At 39.1% G+C, this 22067-nt stretch overlaps 1 protein-coding gene across 1 annotated transcript; it reads right to left on the bottom strand.

Moving 5' to 3' along the window:
- Positions 1-735: 735 nt before the first annotated feature.
- LOC122010835 lies at positions 736-21473 on the bottom strand. The gene is made up of 3 exons (XM_042567309.1): positions 21342-21473; positions 15447-15538; positions 736-1268 (listed from the first exon to the last, which is right to left on the bottom strand). The coding sequence occupies exons 1-3, from the start codon at positions 21471-21473 to the stop codon at positions 920-922; spliced, it is 573 nt and encodes a 190-aa protein (XP_042423243.1). The 3' UTR covers positions 736-919.
- Between the last annotated feature and the right edge of the window lie 594 nt (positions 21474-22067).

Below are 22067 nucleotides of genomic sequence, written 5' to 3'. Positions count from 1 at the left end.
TAGTAGAAGGGCGGGCGTTTGATAACGCCCAATTTTGTCGCGAATTGGGCATCAAATGATGAATACCAAACCCCTCCTACACTAATGTAGCATAGGAATGACTCGGGTCGTCCGCCAACGAAAGTATCGATAGGATGGTAAACTTAGGATCGAATGTTATTTCTATTTTTTTGGGGTTTTCAATATAGAATTGGGGTTTTGGATTTTAATTCTAAATTTAACAAATTAAAAGCAAGACAAGTAAGAAATTACTCTAATGTGGAACGAAATCTAACTAGGTGCAAATAATTAATCCACAACGCATTGTCACTCTACACTATGGGTTAATTATCAACACGATTAATCTAGGGAATGAAATAGCGAAGCATCAAATAAAATCTAACCTAAATAATGAAAGACAATACAAGTAATGAAACTAACCCTAATGAATAAAAGACATTGCAAGTAAAGAAATCCCTATCTAACCATTGACGATTTTCCTACATCGCATTGTCACTCTACGATACAAGATTATCTATCAATGGGCATAACATAAAGTAAAGTATTAACGAAACTAAGAATGCAATGAAACCTAAAACATGTAATGAAAGTCTAAACTAATCTAGCCTAATTGCATTAAATCAAAGCTAGAACCTAACGAAATTGAAAGTACAAGACAAAGCAAGAATTCAATAAACTAAAATGTATTAAATTGAACCTAACTATTGGTTGAAGCATTTCATCGAACGCTTTGTGTGCGTGAAACTAATCAAGCATAGTAAGTGCAATTTAAACATGGAAATCTAGTTCAATACAAATATTCAATGAAACAAACTCCAACACAAGTAAATTAACACAATGCAGAATTAAACTAAGAAAACTAAACTAATCCAACCACAATTCACACTTCGCTTCCGATTACCAATGACTACCCTTGCCGTCACACAAGGACCCGGCTCCGGAACCCCCAAGAACCAGTGAACAGTAGCACTCTGATGGACTTGCTGCTAGCTTCATCACCGACGTAGATGAATGCAATCTTCACCGAGGAACCCCCTCGCTGGAAGTTGCTGGAAAATCTGGACTGCCGGACCTCCCTATAATCTGCCGCCTTCTTCTTCCTCTGCCCGTCCGAACCCCAGAAAGCCAGAGAAGTCGGAAGGTGAAGGATCTCACCGGAGAACCCCTCCGGTGAGGTGGATGACCGGAATCGTCGCCGAAGTTCGCTGCTGCCGCCACTATGCTCACTGCCGTCGCCGCTGGAAACTGAGAAGGAGAAGTGGGCTGTGGTTGGCCGGCCGGCGGCAGTGCAAGCAAAGGAATAAAGGCCGCCGGCCGGAGAGAAAGAAAAGAAAACCGGCGGTGGGGAGAGCTGCGTGCCCTAGCTGCCGCAGGGAAGATAAATCGCGAGAAGAGAAGGGGTCCCGGGCTACTGTGCGGGTGAGAAGGAGAAAAGGGATTTTCTTAATGGGTTTCGGGTTTGGGTTTAAGGAAAAGATCCGTTTGACTTAGATCCGGTTCATTAAGGGTAGGACTCAAATTGGGCTTCAAATTGGATGAGTTGGGCTTTGTGATTGGGTTTGATTTGAAGCTTTTGGATTGGGTTTGATTGGATTTTTCTTGATTCAACTTGTAATAACATGAGCCCTTGGATTATTTGATCCCAATCAATGTCCCAAATTACTCCCCTACAAAACAAGATGTATCTTTTAGATAAAATATCAGAAAATATAGGAAAAATTAGATCAATGCTCCAAATATATCTCAACTCATAAAACATGATATAAATGCGGAATTAAGTATACGAAAGAGTAAAAACGCTAAGTATAAGAGCCAAAATAATACATCAAAATACTAGTTATCAACTCCCCCACACTTATTCTTGCTCGTCTCGAGCAAGTAAATAAAACAAGAAAATAACTAAGATGCATTCCCTAGCAATTCTCAACCATATATAGAAAATAGTGAAAGGAAATTATCTAAGATTGTCAAATTCAAATGATCAAAGCAATCATGAATTCAATTCATACACTAATTAACAAGCATGATAATTTCAATCCACAATTAATAAATTGAGAATGATAACAAAAATAACCTCACAAGGTAAGTGATGGTGGCTCTCTTCTCATATAAATGCAATAGTGGAGCTCACTCAAGCTACTTATGATTTATGCACTACCATATGCTTGCTTTGCTTCTAATCTCCACCACTATATACATAAGAGTGCACAATAAAATAATGAAGACATTATTTGAAATATAAGGGAAACATGGATCAAGCAAATGATAGTATAAGAGAAGAAGTGAAGAAGATAAAGCAAGATTATAGTGGAAGACATGGACATAATGGAATATTACATAGTCTAAAAAGCTCTACCACACACAAATACAAAAGGGCACAACATGTTAAAGCTTTTTTTTTTTTCAATTTTTTTTCCTTTTTTCTTTTCACTTTTTTTTTTCATTTCTTTTTTCACTTCTGATTTTTTTCTTATTTTTTTCTGATTTGTTTTTTTTTCTTTTTTTCTTTTTTTTTTTCATTTTTTTTTCAACATGTTGTGTAACATTATACAACATCATCAATAGCTCAATAAAAGATACAAAGCATGATTTACCTATGGTGATCAAGCATGGTTCACCTATGCCTCTCTTAAATTCTACTAAGCTATTTCTCTCCCCCACACTTAAACTTTTGACCGTCCCGGGCAAAATACTCATCATGTAACATCCAAAATATCCACATCCCAAAAAAGAATAAAAGGAAGTAAATGGGGGAAATAAATGGAAGGAAGAAAAGAATAAAATGACGAATGATATGAATTTATTCAAGAAGCATGTGATAACAAAAGGCATGGATAAAAGAAAGTGAGATAGCCTTCATAAAAATCATGCAAACCTATGATAATGTGGTCTTGAAAGAATTAAGCAAGTTCTAGAGTAGCATTAACCACAAGTGCATCACACATCAATAGGAATAATAGGCTAAAAAATGTCCTCACTAGGTATATCAAAAATTATCATCTCAATCTACCAACATGAAATCCATTATCAAGTTGTAATCACAAGTAATTCAAGAATTCAATCATGACAATAAATCATCAAATTTGACAATCAAATTTAACTAACTTTCACAATTTCTAAGATGATAAAAAGAGTGCATAGGGAATTTATTATGAAAACCCTGACTAGATAAACTAAAAATGAACTATCAAGCAAAAGAAAATAACGCAAACAAATATATACAAGCAGAAAGGAAAAGAAGAAATGAGATGGAACAGACTCCCCTGAAATTCTGGTGGTCGGAGTCGATTCAGTTCCAGAAGCCATTCTGGAAGTGGAATGAATGTAGGTGAAGTGAAGATCGCTCCCTCCACCTTTGACTCCTCATAAATTTTCTCCGGTGGCCGAAGACGGTTCAGTTGGAGTGTCCACTCCAGAAGCTTCATTATTGCATAAACTGTTAGAGCTTTCTTCAAATGATAGAATGCATCCTTGCGTGATAGACTGCAAATAAAATATCTGTAGAAATCCTGCACACTAAAAAGAAAAGGATGCAATCCCTACACGCATGCTGTGTGAGATGTATCAGAAACAATATCAAAAGTAACAGAGCATGAATCAAAAGATATGTCACATCTACTGCAATCAAAATGAATTACCTCCATGGACTTTGCTAAAGATTCAGAAGAAATATCAATCTTACCATCCTGAAAGGTACCTGGAGGCTCTAGAATAGTGAATGTGACATCATCTCGATCAGGTAAAGGTACTGGCTCTGGATCAGGTTCAATCAATGGAAGTGATTCTTGGGTTTCCCCTACACTTCCATCGTCACTAGGTACAATAAAAAGCTCAACTGGTGGTAGAATAATTGAAGGAAGCGATTCTTGAGTTTCCCCTACACTTCCATCATCATCTCCTATACCTGCAACATCAAGACTATCTGGAACAATATCATCAACAACAACAATATCAGAATCAATTACAACATCAGAATGTAAAAAACTAGAAGAATCATGCAGAGAAGCAGAATAAAAGTCAGGAATATCACAAACTCTACAATCCATCTTCTCAGGAATTGATGCAGTAGATTGATCTAAATGCAACTGTAACTGTGTCGATGAATGTGTTCTTGGCTGGAATTGTGTTTCTTGATGTTGACATAATTTTTGTAATTGCTCCCTAAAATGCTGCTCAAGCTGATGCTGAAGATATGACTGATAATGTTGGGACCACTCAGAAGTCCCTTGTTGTGTATTCCCATACCTGAATCCTTCAATTAAATTATACCTGTCCTGCTGATGAGTCTGATAAGATTGAGGATCAAGCTGGTGATACTGGGTTTTGGTTGGGAATACACTGGCAAATGAATTAACATCTTCGGTAATCATCGGTCTAGTCCCATACTGCTGATAATTTGCAGTCATACTCTCAATAAGTTCTCTGGCCTGAGTAGATGTCTTGTTAACTAGAGCCCCTCCACTAGCTACATCAACCATACTTCTGTCCATGGGAAGCAATCCCTCATAGAAGTATACAATCAGTAGCTGATCGCTTATCTGGTGCTGAGGGCAACTAGCAACAAGCCTTTTAAATCTATCCCAATAATCTTGAAACGGTTCTCCTGTGAATTGTTGGATTCTACAAATACTCCTCCGAATAGCTGCAATCCTAGAAGCAGGAAAGAACCTTGCCAAAAATAATTTATTCATCTCGGTCCAACTGGAAATTGAATTGGGTGGGAGACAATACAGCCAATCTTTTGCTGAATCTGCAACTGAAAATGGAAATGCTCTAAGTCTAACATCTTCTTCGGATATGTCATGTGGGCTCCATGAAGAACAAATCATCTCCAAATCATGCAGATGTCTGTTGGGATTTTCACCAGAAAGTCCATGAAACTTCGGTAATAAATGAACAATTTTCCATAACTCGAAGTCTGCCTCTAAATCAGAATAATGAATGCAGAATGAATCAACTGACAAATCTGGTGACCAAAGCTCTCTGAGAGTCTTTTTAGTGTCCTTCTCCATGGTACTCATCAAGTCTAAAATCTTGAACACACTGAAACTCTGAAACTGCTAAGATCACATAAGATATTTCCTGGTCTTACCTGAAACACTCATGCAAATACCATCAAAAGACACAGGAAAATATACAAGATAAAATGCGTGCATACAAGAGATAAAATAATTAAACCCCTAACAATGTTTTTGAATTTTTTTTGCAACCACAAAAAAAATAGAAACAAGAAAAGAGAAGAAACAATCCTAAGATTACCAAATACCGCTACTTTTCCCCGGCAACGGCGCCAATTTGATAACGCCCAATTTTGTCGCGAATTGGGCATCAAATGATGAATACCAAACTCCTCCTACACTAATGTAGCATAGGAATGACTCGGGTCGTCCGCCAACGAAAGTATCGATAGGATGGTAAACTTAGGATCGAATGTTATTTCTATTTTTTGGGGTTTTCAATATAGAATTGGGGTTTTGGATTTTAATTCTAAATTTAACAAATTAAAAGCAAGACAAGTAAGAAATTACTCTAATGTGGAACGAAATCTAACTAGGTGCAAATAATTAATCCACAACGCATTGTCACTCTACGCTATGGGTTAATTATCAACACGATTAATCTAGGGAATGAAATAGCGAAGCATCAAATAAAATCTAACCTAAATAATGAAAGACAATACAAGTAATGAAACTAACCCTAATGAATAAAAGACATTGCAAGTAAAGAAATCCCTATCTAACCATTGACGATTTTCCTACATCGCATTGTCACACTACGATACAAGATTATCTATCAATGGGCATAACATAAAGTAAAGTATTAACGAAACTAAGAATGCAATGAAACCTAAAGCATGTAATGAAAGTCTAAACTAATCTAGCCTAATTGCATTAAATCAAAGCTAGAACCTAACGAAATTGAAAGTACAAGACAAAGCAAGAATTCAATAAACTAAAATGTATTAAATTGAACCTAACTATTGGTTGAAGCATTTCATCGAACACTTTGTGTGCGTGAAACTAATCAAGCATAGTAAGTGCAATTTAAACATGGAAATCTAGTTCAATACAAATATTCAATGAAACAAACTCCAACACAAGTAAATTAACACAATGCAGAATTAAACTAAGAAAACTAAACTAATCCAACCACAATTCACACTTCGCTTCCGATTACCAATGACTACCCTTGCCGTCACACAAGGACCCGGCTCCGGAACCCCCAAGAACCAGTGAACAGTAGCACTCTGATGGACTTGCTGCTAGCTTCATCACCGACGTAGATGAATGCAATCTTCACCGAGGAACCCCCTCGCTGGAAGTTGCTGGAAAATCTGGACTGCCGGACCTCCCTATAATCTGCCGCCTTCTTCTTCCTCTGCCCGTCCGAACCCCAGAAAGCCAGAGAAGTCGGAAGGTGAAGGATCTCACCGGAGAACCCCTCCGGTGAGGTGGATGACTGATAAGCCCGATTTTGTCGTGATTTGGGTATCAAATAATTTCACCGAACTCCTTTCTACACTAATGTAGTATAGGATGACTCGGATCGTCTCTCTCAAGGAATGTAAATAGTAGGATGATAGTCTTAGGATCAATTATTGTTGGCTTGGGTTTTCTAGACAAATTGGGATTTAAGAAATGACTTATGAACAAATAGAAGAAATAAGAACCAAAATTTATGCTACATTTGCAAATTCAATTCATGGAAAGTAACAAGAAAAGAATCTACTAATCTAAACTACTCATTGAAAGAAATAATAACCAAGAATAGCCTATTGCAACCATTAAGCAAACCTAAATTGTTTAGACATCAAGAACAGTACTCTTAACCGAAGGTTTCAAAGCAATAGCAAGAGAATTTGAATCAACTATGCATTGATCAACTACAACAAACTAATATTCAAACAGAGATAAAGAAACTATCATTTAGAGGATTCACACTAATCAAATTGGAGAAACCCTAGCTTGGGTTCGGTCTACATCAGATGAAGAACTCGGCGTTGAAGACAAACAAAGTAACTCAGCTGGAAATGGATCAAGATCAGAGAAAAGGAAGAATCAAACACTTTCGATAGTTCAGATGGTTGCGGAACTTCAGGAAAGGAAGATCGCCGGCCGGAAGACAAAAGAATCGGCTGAAACCACAGAATCCTTCATCTTCTCTGCTTCTTCTTTCTCGCACGAAGTCGCGGCATGGGTTTGAGATTAGATGATCGAAGTGGCATCGCCGGTTGCTTGTGAAAGATCACCGAAGGAAGGGAAGTGCCCTTGACCTCACTTGCTCGCCGGCGGTGGAGTGGATCGGAATCGCCGGAGAAGGACCGCGCTTCCTCTGTTTTTGATGTGAAGACTGTCGCTAATTGACCCAGGAAAAAGCGTTGTAGCTTCTCCCTTTTAAACCAGATCTGAGATCTGAATGGACGGATGAGATTTCTCAGAGTATAATCCAACGGTGAGATTTGATCTAAATCTGATCCAAAGACTCAGATCTTCATCAAGGGTCCTGATCTACTCTCTCCTAGCTCGGATGGACCAAATCTTCAATGGATGGCTTAGATCTCTCTTAATAAGAATGGACGATCCAGATTACTCCAGAGCTTGATCTCTTCATGTAAGCTTGGATTCGTGTTCAATCTGGTTTGGTCAACCTCGGATCCATGATCCCTTGATGCCTACAAAGAATATAACCAAATATTAGCATCAAATAACACAAATATGATATAATTTGCAATTAGGTCCATAAATGGCTCTAACTCATGAAACATGGTGTAAACATGACTTTAACATATGAGAAGATTAAAATGTATGCCTATATGGATCAAAATATCATGATAAAATGATAGTTATCAAATTCCCCCACACTTATTCTTGCACGTCCCGGGCAAACAAACAAAACAAAGAAACAACTAGAATTCATCTCCCTAACATTTTCCTAGCAATACCTAAAAGATAATAAAAGAAATTTAACTAAGACCATCTAAAGATCACAAACAATCATGAATTCAATCCAAACAATAATCAGTAAGTATGGTAATTTCATTCCAATTGAAAAATTAAGCAAGTTGCAATCTCACAAGGTATTAACCTATTCTAGTCCTCACACTCAAAATTGCATATAAGTAGAGTTCACTCAATGCAACTCACAACATTTCACTACCATAAGCTTGCTTATTTTCTAATTCTCCACCACTATAGACATGGCATACATGAATCAAAAGGAATTTAATCATGAAGAATTAAAATGAAAGCAAGAAAAACAATTAAAGTGAATGAACTTGGCAAAAGAAAAAAGCATCAATGGAGAGAATGAGAGTATGGAAGGAATTTACTTGATGAGTTGACCCATTTGATGTAAAAAGAAATGAATACCATTTGTTTTTATCAATACAAAAGACCAAGCCAAACTCTTCTTCAATTTGATACTATTCAAAAATTTTGATACTCTATCTCCACAACTTGATACTCTTCATTACTTCTTTTGTTGTTTTTTTTTTAAATTCCAAACCTTATGAAAAAGAGCTCATGCATCCCCCCACACTTAAAATATTATCCGTCTCGGACAAAGATTGCACTGATGTGAAGCACTCAAACTTTCTCATCATCAACTACAACAACTACTAGCTGAATCCAAGAATGTTCCTGCAAATTCTGCAAAGTTCTATCAATTCCACACTTTGTTGGCATTCAATTGAACTCATCTCTACTAATTTTTGCTCTCACATTATAATGGAAACAACCATTTAATTCAATTGTATCTTCTGAGATCAGATTCCAGCCATGTAAATTCTTAAGCATCAGCTGTATAAAGATCAGTTTCATAAATTGAAATTTCATGGAGTTGCAAAAATCAAGTTAAGTCCTTGATAAACAGAATATGCTGCATTCCAGCATTTAGAACCAGCACAGCTCAGCAGGAACTCACCTTAAGTCTCTCTCAAGCAAATTTCCAGTTTTTAGGTAAAGAGAGTACATCTGCACTTCCAAATCAGAAAGAATCAGAGGCCACTACTGTTACAAAGGCAGTATCAGGAATCAAATGCACATCCACTAGGGAGGAAATGGGACCTGGTACCTTCTCACGTAAAGGAAGCACACTAGGTTAAAAAAAACTACCATGAGTCAACTAGGAAGTATTTGAGATGGGGCTATTTTCTTTTACAATTTCTGAATTCAAACTCCAGGAATCATACCAAACAGAAATTCCAGAATTAAGGTTGCTTTTTTGAAATTCTGGTTTCATATTTGAGTTCCCAAACTCAACATCCATGATTTTTTAAGGTCTTTAATCTTGAGAAGATTGGAGATATTGTAATACCAATTGATAAGGAAATGATAAAGACTTCACTTGAGATTGTCACTGATCAGGGAATTCAATGAAAAATGCCACAAAATAACTCAAATGGATAAACCAGGTCCTAAGAATTTCTATGCAGGTTCTTTCACTTTTTTTTTCCTCTGCAGCTCCTCACCAGAATGCTGCATTCCAGTTCAGAATTATGTTCCACTCTTCATAATTCAGAATTCAATAAGATTCCAAAACTTTTGATTATGCACACTTGGAAATAGAGAAACAACATTTGTTATTGTGGAAGACATAAATTGAGTTGCTCACTGATCTTCATAAGTTTCACACATGCAGCAACTCTTCCTTTGATTTCTTTCAGCAAATTTGGTTTTGCTCCAGCATGTGAATGGAAAATCAATAAGAGTAATTCAGCTATCTAGAGCTCCTGGAAATCAGAAACTTTAGCTATACAATTCCAGAATTTATCAGATTTCACAAATCAGATTCCAGCAAATTAAGTTTACTCTCATCTCTGTTAATACATTTCTAGGATTCCCAATCAAAGCATTTCAGGTTTCAAATCTTGAGAAGACTAGGATCCTCTTAATGTTGAAATTTGTACAAATTACACTAGGAATCCAACAGCTCAAATCCAATCTGCAACATCACATTCAGTCTCTAACTAAAAGAATTAAAGCTGTCAAAACCAGAGAATAAGATTCTGATCTGCTGACTCAAAATGTACTGAATTGATCTCTGGAATGACTCCTATTGTGTTGTTAGCTATATTCTTCTTCAATTCTAAATCTTTCTCATTCCATATAAACTCCAGTCCTCGCAAATTCCATTTCTGCATATTTCAGGTTTACTGGACTGGTATTATTCTTTTGAAACTCAAATAACCGAGCTATTTGATTCAAAAACCTCAATTCCATTTTGAGCTCAGATCATTGCAGATTTCACTTGGCATTTGGATTAAGAATTCAAGAAATCAGAAATTCAAGTTTTCAGAAGCAACAAGTTTTCAGAAATCAGAAATTTCAGAAACTCAACACTTAAGATTTCTGGAACTGATCTATGGAATATGGAAATGCAGAAGCTCTTTGATATGCAGAAGCTCTTTGATAAAATCTTGGTATTTTGGGAGCTGCAGCTTTCCATATTCCTGCTGAATTTTGAACTAAAATTCCAGCAACTAGTTTTGAATTCCAGAAGTGTTCCTGAAATCTTAAGGTATTTCTGCAATTTAGCTTCAGAACTCAGAATTCAAAACCAGAATTTTTTCAGAATTAAGGCCTAAGTTTCAGTATTCAGATTCTTAGGTGGCTTCAGCTTAAATCAAACAGAATCCAGCTAGGATGAGAGTATCATTTGGCTCTGGAATGTTAGAATTTCAAATTCAGATTGCTGCTGATCAGAATCAGCACACAAAATTAGCACTAAACAGTGCAGTGCAATTGGACAATTGCAAACACCATTTGGTTACTCCCTCTTCCTTCTCGAGATGTTTAGAGCTTCACTTAATTCTTCAATGATCAGAACCCACAACAAGTTGTTTAGATACAGTAACACTGATTTCCAGATTCAATATAACTCATTTCCAGCAACAAAATCTAAAACCAGCACCATCATTTATCCTCTGCCTTTTTTTTTTTTTACTGAAAGCAACTTGCTATTCCTTTAGTAGTGTCATAGAAATTGGCACGCAATAGACCAAGTTTTCAGAAATGATCTTTGCTGTGAATGAATTGCAGTTTCTGCAGATTTTTTTTCTCTAATTCACTCACCAATCCACAGTTTCATCAGTTGCAGCTCTTGCATTCAATCTCTATCCTCTTCCTCAAATTGGCACAGAAATGCCAAACTATTTCTGCAGAATCTACATTTCCTGGTTTACTGCTTCTTTGTTATTTCAAAATCCAGGAAATAATAGTCAGCTTCAACCTCTTGCTACTTTGTATTCTTTCTCTATTTCTCTTCTTATAGATCTGAATTTTGGTTTGCCAGAATTTTACTTCAGTTGTATTCCCTGCAATTTCAGTAATTCCGGCTCTCATTCAGCAAATCCAGATTTGTTTCTCTATGTTTGTAAAGTTAACTTCAGCAATCTATAATTCTCTGCAGCTATATGTGGCACATGAATTGGGTATTTCAGAAATCAGAAATTCAGATTACAGCAGCAACAGATTTCATCAATTTCTGCATTCCAGCATACAAATTCAACTTAGCATTTGTATCAATTCCTTTACTTGAACAACAACAACAATTAGCATAGTGAAGAGCTTAAGTGATCATAGAAATGAATTTCTGAGAAATCAACTCCTTAACAGTTGATGAAATTCCAAAACTGATGTTGATCTCCGGAACTTGATACTTCAATATTTCAGGATTCCAATTTCAGAAATTAGGTTCCTAGGCATGATATGTTTTCAATCACAAAGTCATGGTAGAGAAAAACCACTAATATGTTGCATCTCAACTTCAAAACTTTGAATCCACAAAAATTCCAGCTCAAATTCCTTATTTCAGAATTCAGTTCAATGAACAATTCAAAATCTGTAATTCAATTTCTATATAATTTCTACAGATATACACTCCCAAAACCTCCAACATCCTCATACATATTTCATTCCTCCCCCACACTTAAAACATTATCACGATCTTGGTCAAGCTAACTCATCAAGCAATTCAACCAAAACTCTCAATAGAGGGATGACAAGCAAAGGTGATCAAAAGTTAGAATGTTAGATGAAAATGCTTAAAGAAAATTACGAGGAAAGAAATGAAGAATAATAAGGGAACGAGAATGAAAAATTCCTTCATCTACATGCTATTGTGGCTTCAAAAAGAAGCAAAGCAAGTTCTAGAGTTCAATTGTCATGAGTACATGTCACACAAAAGAAATTAATAGAGTATAGGCTTGAGGTGGTCCTCTCTAGGTTTTTTTTTTTATGCAATTAAGCTCAACTAATCAAAATAGAATCCACCACCACACTAACCAATATCATGTAAGTAAAGCATCCAATCATGTCAAATGACCTAAAATTGATGATCAAATTTAAGAAATTTTACCATCTTAAAAGTATTACTAGAACAATTTCATGGAGAATTTTATTCAAAATGAAATGCTATGTAGACTAGACAAAGTACAAAATATGGAAGCAAAATGCAAATGTAAAGTATGAAACTAATGAAAAATATAAAGCAAAAAGAAAAGTAAGGAACGAACTCCCCTTTATTCCCGGCGGTTGAAGAAGATTTAAGAGTAGAATCCATGCCGGTATTGGAATGGTCCTTTCCGGTGGTTGGAGTCGATTAAACTGCAAAATCCAAGTTGGAAGTGGAATAATTGTAGTTGCAGTCAAGTCCACTTCATCCAACATTTTTCCTTTGAAAATTCTTCCTGGAGGTCGGAGGCAGTTTAGATGGAGCAACCATTTTGGAAGCCTACGGCGACCTACAAAGCCAAAGGAAGACAACACCTCTTGCAAATATGGAAAAATATTAGTTTTTACATTACATGGTTCAAAAAATATATCACATCCAACAAAATCAATTAATGGTACCTTTATAAAATCTTCTAATGAATTACAAGAAAGACTAACCTTGTCATGTTGGAAGGTACCTGGAGGTTCTAAAATGGTGACTGTGACCTCCTCCTCATCAGATAATAGCTCAGACTCTGGCTCAGGTGGTGTATCTAAGGGAAGTGATTCTTGGGGCTCTGCTTCCACAGCATAAGTCCCTACACTCTCATCATCAACATCTGGTTCAAGTGATTCTTGGGGTATTGCTTCCAATATGCAATCCCCTACACTTACATCATCATCTACTTCAGCACCTGCATCATCAACAACATCTACAAAAACAGTATCAGCAGAGTCAGAAATTCTTACAACTACAGCATCACAACAAGAAGTATTAGAGGAGTCCTGTGAAATAATAAAATCAAGATCAGGTTTGTCAAAGACACTGCAATCCCTCTGCTCAAGCACCTCAATATTTGTAGGAAAGGTCTCATCAACTCTTAAGGTAACCGGTTGTCCATTTCTAAATTACTGAGGATTGGCTGCCATGGTTTCCAAAAGTTTCATAGCTTCATCAGGAGTCTTATCAATCAAGGGCCCTCCACTAGCTTTATCCACCATGTACAAATCAATCGGCGACAACCCATCATAAAAATGTAGGACAAGCATCTGATCATTGATTTGATGTTGAGGACAACTAGAGCAAAGTTCTTTGAATCTTTCCCAATATTCATGCAATGTCTCCTCCTCGAATTGTTGAATACCACGAATCCTTTTTCGCATAGCTATATAATCATTCTGAACTCCCTGTGGGCTTCGATATGCTGGATATGACTCATCAACTTGTCCTTGTGCAACCTCATACCTGAAACTTGCATAATCCACAGGTGGATTGTACTGATGTTCAGATTGATAGAACCAAGTCTGAGGCTGATAGTACTGACAAAATGGATCCATGGTCAAAGAAATTTCCTGCTCTTACACTGAAACACTAGCAGATAAGATCAGAAGACATAGGAACATATAAGATCAAACACATGGATATATGAACATGAAAGCAATTGAAATAATTTTTTTTCAAATTTTTATGTAATAAGAGAAAAACAATCCTAAGGTATCAAACACCGCTACATTCCCCGGCAACGGCGCCAAATTTGATAAGCCCGATTTTGTCGTGATTTGGGTATCAAATAATTTCACCGAACTCCTTTCTACACTAATGCAGTATAGGATGACTCGGATCGTCTCTCTCAAGGAATGTAAACAGTAGGATGATAGTCTTAGGATCAATTATTGTTGGCTTGGGTTTTCTAGACAAATTGGGATTTAAGAAATGACTTATGAACAAATAGAAGAAATAAGAACCAAAATTTATGCTACATTTGCAAATTCAATTCATGGAAAGTAACAAGAAAAGAATCTACTAATCTAAACTACTGCATTGAAAGAAATAATAACCAAGAATAGCCTATTGCAACCATTAAGCAAACCTAAATTGTTTAGACATCAAGAACAGTACTCTTAACCGAAGGTTTCAAAGCAATAGCAAGAGAATTTGAATCAACTATGCATTGATCAACTACAACAAACTAATATTCAAACAGAGATAAAGAAACTATCATTTAGAGGATTCACACTAATCAAATTGGAGAAACCCTAGCTTGGGTTCGGTCTACATCAGATGAAGAACTCGGCGTTGAAGACAAACAAAGTAACTCAGCTGGAAATGGATCAAGATCAGAGAAAAGGAAGAATCAAACACTTTCGATAGTTCATATGGTTGCGGAACTTCAAGAAAGGAAGATCGCCGGCCGGAAGACAAAAGAATCGGCTGAAACCACAGAATCCTTCATCTTCTCTGCTTCTTCTTTCTCGCACGAAGTCGCGGCATGGGTTTGAGATCAGATGATCGAAGTGGCATCGCCGGTTGCTTGTGAAAGATCATCGAAGGAAGGGAAGTGCCCTTGACCTCACTTGCTCGCCGACGGTGGAGTGGATCGGAATCGCCGGAGAAGGACCGCACTTCCTCTGTTTTTGATGTGAAGACTGTCGCTAATTGACCCAGGAAAAAGCGCTGTAGCTTCTCCCTTTTAAACCAGATCTGAGATCTGAATGGACGGATGAGATTTCTCAGAGTATAATCCAACGGTGAGATTTGATCTAAATCTGATCCAAAGACTCAGATCTTCATCAAGGGTCCTGATCTACTCTCTCCTAGCTCGGATGGACCAAATCTTCAATGGATGGCTTAGATCTCTCTTAATAAGAATGGACGATCCAGATTACTCCAGAGCTTGATCTCTTCATGTAAGCTTGGATTCGTGTTCAATCTGGTTTGGTCAACCTCGGATCCATGATCCCTTGATGCCTACAAAGAATATAACCAAATATTAGCATCAAATAACACAAATATGATATAATTTGCAATTAGGTCCATAAATGGCTCTAACTCATGAAACATGGTGTAAACATGACTTTAACATATGAGAAGATTAAAATGTATGCCTATATGGATCAAAATATCATGATAAAATGATAGTTATCAATGACCGGAATCGTCGCCGAAGTTCGCTGCTGCCGCCACTATGCTCACTGCCGTCGCCGCTGGAAACTGAGAAGGAGAAGTGGGCTGTGGTTGGCCGGCCGGCGGCAGTGCAAGCAAAGGAATAAAGGCCGCCGGCCGGAGAGAAAGAAAAGAAAACCGGCGGTGGGGAGAGCTGCGTGCCCTAGCTGCCGCAGGGAAGAGAAATCGCGAGAAGAGAAGGGGTCCCGGGCTACTGTGCGGGTGAGAAGGAGAAAAGGGATTTTCTTAATGGGTTTCGGGTTTGTGTTTAAGGAAAAGTTCCGTTTGACTTAGATCCGGTTCATTAAGGGTAGGACTCAAATTGGGCTTCAAATTGGATGAGTTGGGCTTTGTGATTGGGTTTGATTTGAAGCTTTTGGATTGGGTTTGATTGGATTCTTCTTGATTCAACTTGGAATAACATGAGCCCTTGGATTATTTGATCCCAATCAACGTCCCAAATTACTCCCCTACAAAACAAGATGTATCTTTTAGATAAAATATCAGAAAATATAGGAAAAATTAGATCAATGCTCCAAATATATCTCAACTCATAAAACATGATATAAATGCGGAATTAAGTATACGAGAGAGTAAAAACGCTAAGTATAAGAGCCAAAATAATACATCAAAATACTAGTTATCAGCGTTACAGTTGCAGCAGGTTCCTCTGTCAAGGGCTCCGCTGGTCCACTCATGGGTAGTGTGACGCAGCGTTGTAGCAGGACAGTGATCCCTCCTCTGGATTGTCTCAGGGAGATGAGAGCATTGAGCTTCCCCACTTATGATTTGGGATAAGGAGGATAGGTGTACTCCGACAGCATCCCGTCCACTCGGTCACTCAGGAGCAGTGATGGCAGAGTGCATGGTTGGCGCAGCCCTACCCACTCGGTCTCACCATCGAGTATGAGACAGCTGACTGGCGTCAGGGTGACCAGGACATGTTGCATCATATGCACTGACTGCATTTATTGCTTGTGTTTGTTGCACTTTATATGCTGCATATTTGGTGGATGCATATGTTTGACATGCATACAGGATTTATGATACTCTTGATCTGACGGCCTTGTTATCCCTTTACCAGATCCTGGTTAGTACAGAAACTCCTGCTCTTTACAGTTTTGCATTTTTCATATGATATATATCCAGGAGACTGTACGCATATTTATTATTAGTTGTTATTTCTTACTATGCATGTCAGTAGTTACCCGATGAGAAGTTGACTCACCATGTTGATATTATTATTTCAGGTTGAGGCTGTCCGGAGGATTTCCAGTCGCTAGTTCCCCCTCCAGATTGCGAGGATTTCTATTTTAGATCTTTTCTTTGGTTTTCTTATTATGTTATCGTCTATGTTTCCAGACATGTATCTTTTTGGCACTTGGATCTTGTATGGTCTTTTATTATCGATGAGTTTTCAGCTGGTATATTTTTTTACATGCCTGCCCAGACAGTAGAAGAGGTAGGTTTGGATGTATGTTGGTGATTTGAGTTTTATGGGTGTATTTGAGTAGGATATAAAATTTGAGTTTTATAGGTGTAGTTGAGTAGGATATTGGAGATGATTTCCTTATTGTTGCTTAGGTTAGGATTTACTATTATACTGCGTGGTAGTCACTTTTATTTTATTGTATGTTTCCGGCCGTGTTGGCCGTGTATGGTTATGTTGTAAAAGAGTTTCAGATTGTCACCCGTACAAGGGAGATGTTGCCGAAATTTCCTCCAGCAGGTACTCCCCCGGGGTGTGATAGAACCCCTTATGTTTGACCTGATTATGGGCTGGTTAGCTATTTTCGCACTATTTTAAATCTGACCAGGCAAATTCAATGAGCTTTAGCGCTGGGCAGCCAATCAGAACCAGGTCGGGAGGTGTTCTCCTCGATTGACTTTGATTGTTACATCACCTTGACTTTGACTGTCATGTCATCTCCTGAGTCCACTTGTTACAACTCGTATCAATATTATAAAAGTTTTTTGTAAAATAATTTCTCCGCCTCTCAAATTATATAAGATTATCTAAAGGAGAAAGTAATTTCGAGGACCATCTTATAAGTCAATAGGTCATGAAATAAAAACTTAAGAGTGTCAGATTAAGTTAAAGAATTGAGTCATCAATTACTTGTAGGGGTGTAAGTAAACCAAGCTGCTCATGAACTATTTGAAACTTGATTCGATAAAAGCTCACTTGAACTTGTTTAATGAGGCTCGTTAAGATAAACAAACCAAGCTCAAGATTTATAATATTCGGCTCGCTAGCTCGTGAACATATTCGTTAGTAAGCTCATGAATCAATTTTCAAATGAAAAATAATAATTTTGCATCATGGTTGTCACAGCCCTACCCACTCGATCATACCATCGTGTGTGAGACGGCTGACTGGCGTCAGGGGTGACCAGGACATGTTGCATCATATGCACTGACCCCATTTATTGCTTGTGTTTGCTACACTTTATATGTTGCATATTTGGTGGATGCATTTGTTTGACATGCATACAGGATTTATGATACTCTAGGTCTGACGGCCTTGTTATCCCTATACCCAAGTCCTGGTTAGTACAGATACTCCTGCTCCTTACAGTTTTACATTTTTCATATGACATATACCCAGGAGACTGTACGCATATTTATTATTAGTTGTTATTTCTTACTATGCATGTCAGTAGTTACCCGATGAGAAGTTGACTCACCGTGTTGATATTATTATTTCAGGTTGAGGCTGTCCGGAGGACTTCCAGTCGCTAGTTCCCCCTCCAGATTGCGAGGATTTTTGTTTTAGATCTTTTCTTTGGTTTTCTTATTATGTTATCGTCTATGTTTCCAGACATGTATCTTTTTGGCACTTGGATCTTGTATGGTCTTTTATTATCGATGAGTTTTCAGCTGGTATATTTTTATACATGCCTGCTCGGACAGCAGAAGAGGTAGGTTTGGATGTATGTTGGTGATTTGAGTTTTATGGGTGTATTTGAGTAGGATATAAAATTTGAGTTTTATGGGTGTAGTTGAGTAGGATATTGGAGATGATTTCCTTATTGTTGCTTAGGTTAGGATTTACTATTATACTGCGTGGTAGTCACTTTTATTTTATTGTATGTTTCCGGCCGTGTTGGTCGTGTATGGTTATGTTGTAAAAGAGTTTCAGATTGTCACCCGTACAAGGGAGATGCTGCCGAAATTTCCTCCGGCAGGGACTCCCCCGGGGTGTGATAGAACCCCTTATGTTCGACCTGATTACGGGTTGGTTAGCTTTTTTTCGCACTATTTTAAATCTGACCAGGCAAATTCAATGAGTTTTAGCGCAGGGCAGCCAATCAGAACCAAGTCGGGAGGTGTTCTCCTCGATTGACTTTGATTGTTACGTCACCTTGACTTTGACTGTCATGTCATCTCCTGAGTCCACTTGTTACAACTCGTATCAATATTATAAAAGTTTTTTGTAAAATAGTTTCTCCACCTCTCAAATTATATAAGATTATATAAAGGAGAAAGTAATTTCGAGGACCATCTTATAAGTCAATAGGTCATGAAATAAAAACTTAAGAGTGTCAGATTAAGTTAAAGAATTGAGTCATCAATTACTTGTAGGGGTGTAAGTAAACCAAGCCGCTCATGAACTATTTGAAACTCGATTCGATAAAAGCTCATTTGAACTTGTTTAATGAGGCTCGTTAAGATAAACAAACCAAGCTCAAGCTTTATAACATTCGGCTCGCTAGCTCGTGAACATATTCGTTAGTAAGCTCATGAATCAATTTTCAAATGAAAAATAATTATTTTGATATTGTATTTATAGATTTTATATTTTATTTATGAAAAATATAGATAAATATAATAACTTTATTTATTAGAATTAAATTGTAAATTTTAATAAGAATATTATAATTTTCTCTAAATATATAATTTAATTTTTAATAAATATTTAAATTTATAATTTATATTTATTAAGTTCATTTAGACTCAACAAAAGCTCGAATAAGCTCGTGAGCTACGAATATATTCATTAAATAAAGCTCGAGCTCGGCTTGATTATAAATGAGTTAAACTCAAATATTTAAGAGTTCAGCTCGGCTCGATTACACTCCTAATTGCTTACTTTACTTACTCATGGGAATGTTTAATCTACACCTAAATCTTATCAAATTCAACAATTGTTTGCCATGACACTCATCAAAATAACAAATATTAAGTCTGATCCGGTGGTAAGGAGCGGGGGCCCACAGAGGAAGGGGTCAATGGTACGAAAGAGTCAAAGGTTCGGCCAAGCAGGGAGGAATCTCTTGGCCGACCGGCCTGGGTAGACCCCGGACCGGTACGAAGACAGCTCGACCTCGGGTCGAGCTTCCGACGCTCACCAGCTCTTTTATAGAGGAACCGCTATGCCGAGTAGCTGGGCTGCTATGCCTAACGGCAGAACGACTAGCTAGTGCCCCTATCCGAGTATATGACCGATCGGCCGGCTCACCCGGTCCGAGGCACGTGTATACCCGGGCGTCCGGGAGGCCAAGTGATCAGCCCGACCGACCCGGTTAAAAACAAAGGGCTTAGAAGTGGGCAAAAGGGGCAGCTAGTGATATCATTCTCGAGACGTCTGCCGCCGACAAGCAGCATGGTTGACGGTCGGGCCGTACCAAAAATCGTATGGAGGAAGTTTCCGCTGCCATGACAGAGATATGCTCGGACAATTGAGGTATGGTGTCAGACATGCTTTTCTGACACAGTCATTTTAAGGTATGCTTTGCGAAGTGTGCATGCCTGCACGCGCCTCTTCGGGGTCCTATATAAGGACCCCCGAACTTCGACGGAGGTATGATTTTTCTTCTATTCTACTGTAGCCACAGTCTCTGTTGAGCAATAACAGAAGGCCCAAGAAGAAAGGATAGCGCAACAGGCCGCCTCAGTCTCTAGAGGCCGAGCGGCCATGGAGGACCGACCGGAATAATATTCTACGTGGGCTCAGAACAAAGGGCAGACCGGCACACCGAGAGACGCGCTGGCCGCCCCCATTCCATTTCATCGGGCACTGTTCCAGACCCCATCGGAGCTGGCCCTAGCCAACCAGGGATCGTCCGATGAAGCGCCCGTGCGAGACGCCAGAAAGGGGAAGGCACCGCGTACAGAGTCATCTCCTGAGCGGGTCAATCGCCAGTTCTCTGAGGTGATTTTACGAGACCCGCTCCCGAAGCATTACGCTCCAATATCGATCGGGGAGTATAATGGCATAACTGATCCAGACGACCATCTCGATAAGTTCGATAACGCAGTTACTCTCCATCAATACACCGACGGAGTTAAATGAAGAGTCTTCCTCACTACATTATCCGGCTTGGCTCAACGCTGGTTCCGGAGGTTGTCGGATGGATCAATTAAGAGTTTCAGAAATTTCTGAACGTCATTCCTCCATCACTTTGCCAGCAGCTGACGCTATCAGAAGACTAGCGTCAGCCTCTTTTCCATGACGTAAGGTCTGAAAGAAACTCTCTGAGCCTACATCCAGCGCTTCAACCAAGTAGCTATGGACATCCCCACGGTCTCGTCTGAGACCATGATGCATGCTTTTACACAAGGCTTAGTCGATGGGGGCTTCTTCCGCTTGCTCATCAGAAAGCTGCCTCGCGACTACAACCACATGCTGAAAAAAGCTAGCGAGTACATTAACGTCGAGGAAGCACAAGCGGCCCAAAAGAAGGAAGCGACGGGCGAGCCCCCATCCTAAGTCGAATTGAGAACTCATGTCAACCATCAACCACCAAAAGGGCCACGTGCCGAGGGGATGGGGCCACCTCAAGATTTCAGATCACCCGCCGTTCAGCACATTGCGGCCGAGCGGCCTCGACAAAAGGGCAAGGTATGGACGCCCATGTTTTGCAAAATCCATCAATCAGCCACCCATAATACTCGAGACTGTCGAAGTCTCCCCCCGGTCAGCCAGCCCCAGCCGAGGAGCTATCGTCGCCGGTTTCCTTCACCGGACAGGCGAACTCAGCATCAACACGCTGAGCGGCGAATAGTTCGGCGTTCATCGGAGCGGCACCATCATCAGCAGCAACATCACCAGCCAAGGGCCAACCCTCGAGTCTCCCACGAGCAAGCCAGACCATCTGCTCGGGAGGAAGAGAATAGAAGTAATTCCGCTCGGGGGGAAATCAATATCATCGCCGGTGGGCCAACAAATGGGGACTCCAACCGAGACCGCAAGTCGTATGCCCGACGATTGGAAATACATGCTGTTGGATGCAGCCAAGAGAAGGCGAGCGGGCCGGCGATCAACTTTGGGCCTGGCAACCTCGAGGAAGTCGAAGTGTCGCACGATGACACCCTCATCATCCGAGCGGTAATAGCAAACTACACTATTCATCGCATCTTTATTGACACAGGGAGTTCGGTCAACATAATCTTCAAGAAGGCGTTAGACCAGCTCCAAATCGATAGGGCAGAGCTACTACCGATAACCACGCCCTTGTTCGGATTCACGGGGAACGAAGTTCAGCCAGTCGGTCAGATTAAGTTGGCCATTTCGCTCGAGGAAGAGCCACTCAGGAGGACACGGACTACCAACTTCATCGTTGTGGATGCTTCCTCTGCATACAACATCATTTTGGGCCGACCGACCCTTAACGAGTTTCGGACAGTCGTCTCAACTTTCCACCAGAAGATTAAATTCCCCGTGGAAGACCAAGTGGGAGAAGTTAAAG

This window comes from Zingiber officinale, chromosome 8A (assembly GCF_018446385.1).
Source record: "Zingiber officinale cultivar Zhangliang chromosome 8A, Zo_v1.1, whole genome shotgun sequence".
Taxonomy (NCBI): Eukaryota; Viridiplantae; Streptophyta; class Magnoliopsida; order Zingiberales; family Zingiberaceae; genus Zingiber; species Zingiber officinale.
Note: the sequence above shows the minus strand (reverse complement) of the source record. Positions and strands in the feature narration are given on the sequence as shown.

Excerpts from the sequence above, each read along its gene's own strand:
- LOC122010835 (XM_042567309.1), bottom strand. The coding sequence starts at position 21,473 with ATGGTCTGGCTTGCTCGTGGGAGACTCGAGGGTTGGCCCTTGGCTGGT. Across the intron at positions 15,539-21,341 it reads ATGCTGAGTTCGCCTGTCCG|GGCACGCAGCTCTCCCCACC; the intron begins GTGAAGGAAACC and ends TGCGGCAGCTAG. Across the intron at positions 1,269-15,446 it reads ACTGCCGCCGGCCGGCCAAC|CACAGCCCACTTCTCCTTCT; the intron begins CACAGCCCACTT and ends CGGCCGGCCAAC.